The sequence below is a fragment of the Bison bison genome, unplaced genomic scaffold (assembly GCF_000754665.1).
Source record: "Bison bison bison isolate TAMUID 2011002044 unplaced genomic scaffold, Bison_UMD1.0 scf7180017864487, whole genome shotgun sequence".
In the NCBI taxonomy this organism is placed as follows: domain Eukaryota; kingdom Metazoa; phylum Chordata; class Mammalia; order Artiodactyla; family Bovidae; genus Bison; species Bison bison.
In genome coordinates, this window is record NW_011495047.1 from 7,085,435 (window position 1) to 7,086,537 (window position 1,103).

At 71.4% G+C, this 1,103-nt stretch overlaps 1 protein-coding gene across 1 annotated transcript in view; it reads right to left on the minus strand.

The window, feature by feature from the left end:
- Window positions 1–346: 346 nt before the first annotated feature.
- Window positions 347–1,103, minus strand: part of TMEM151B (transmembrane protein 151B) — a 2,461-nt gene continuing 1,704 nt past the window's right edge. Inside the window, 1 exon segment of the mRNA XM_010863230.1 lies at window positions 347–1,103. Within this exon segment, the coding sequence (XP_010861532.1) occupies window positions 347–1,103 (757 nt within the window).

Here is a 1,103-nt window from a genome sequence, read left to right on the forward strand (position 1 = left end):
GAAAGGCGGGACAGGGAATCTCCAATGTGCGAGTGTGTGTGTCGCAAAGGGAGGTGACCCCCTAGGAACTCAGGGGCGGGCAGGCCTGGAAGAGACGGCTCTGCCGGGGTGGGATTGTCTCCCCTGCCCCCAGCTGTCTTTCTATGTACAGGAAGGTGGGGGGGGGGTGGTATCGGATCGGCCCCATCTGAGTCTGGCCCACGCCCCCTCACCTCCCACCTCCCCACCCCCACCGTTCCCAGCACGGCCTCGGCCACACTCATGACTCCCCCTGCTCCACCCGCGGGACGCGCCGTCCGGCAAGGGGCAGGGAAGGAGACCGTCGGGCCGGTCCCGGGACCCGGGGTCACAGTGAAGTCTCTACGCAGGAGCCGTGGCGGTGCAGCGGCCGGTGGCTGTGGCCCAGACACCCCTCCTGACGGTGCACAATGAGCACCGGGAAGTAGAGGGCGTCGTGGTAGGGCGGCGGCGGCCCGGCCTCCTACTCGTCGTCGTCCTCCTCGTCGGCCCCCATGCTGGCCTGGCTGGACAGTCGCGTCTGCTCGGTAGGGCAGCTCGCCTCGTTGACGCTCCCGCTCCGGCTGCGCCACAGGCAGCTGCGCCGGGAGCCGTAGAGGCGGCCGAGAGAGAAACGGCTGCCCCCCCAGCCCGCCCCAACTCCTCCGGGCCCCGGGGCGGCCCGCGGGCTAGCGCAGATGCTCAGGGCGCTGCGCGAGAAGATGGACGAGCTACTGACGGCGCGCTGGCAGTGCTCGCAGCTGCGCCGGTACGGGGCCAGGCCCGCCGCTCCCGGTCCACCCACCCCGCCGTAGCGGCAGGTGGGGGCGTAGCCCCCGGCCGCGCCCCCAGAGCAGCGCGCGCCCAGCCCCGCCAGGTCCATGAGCACCGCCTCCGAGTAGCTGGGCACCAGCTGCTGGTTGGAGCGGATGTGCCACTCGAGCTCCGTGCTGTCCACCGTGTTGACCCGCGGCAGGCGGTGCGTGAGCGGCGGCAGCAGCTCGTCGCTGGGACTGAGGCCGCCGCCGGCGCTGCCACTTGCCGAACCCGGGCCCTCCAGGCCAAAGAGCTTTTCTACATGGTAGTGCGCGTAGGCCGTGCGGTAC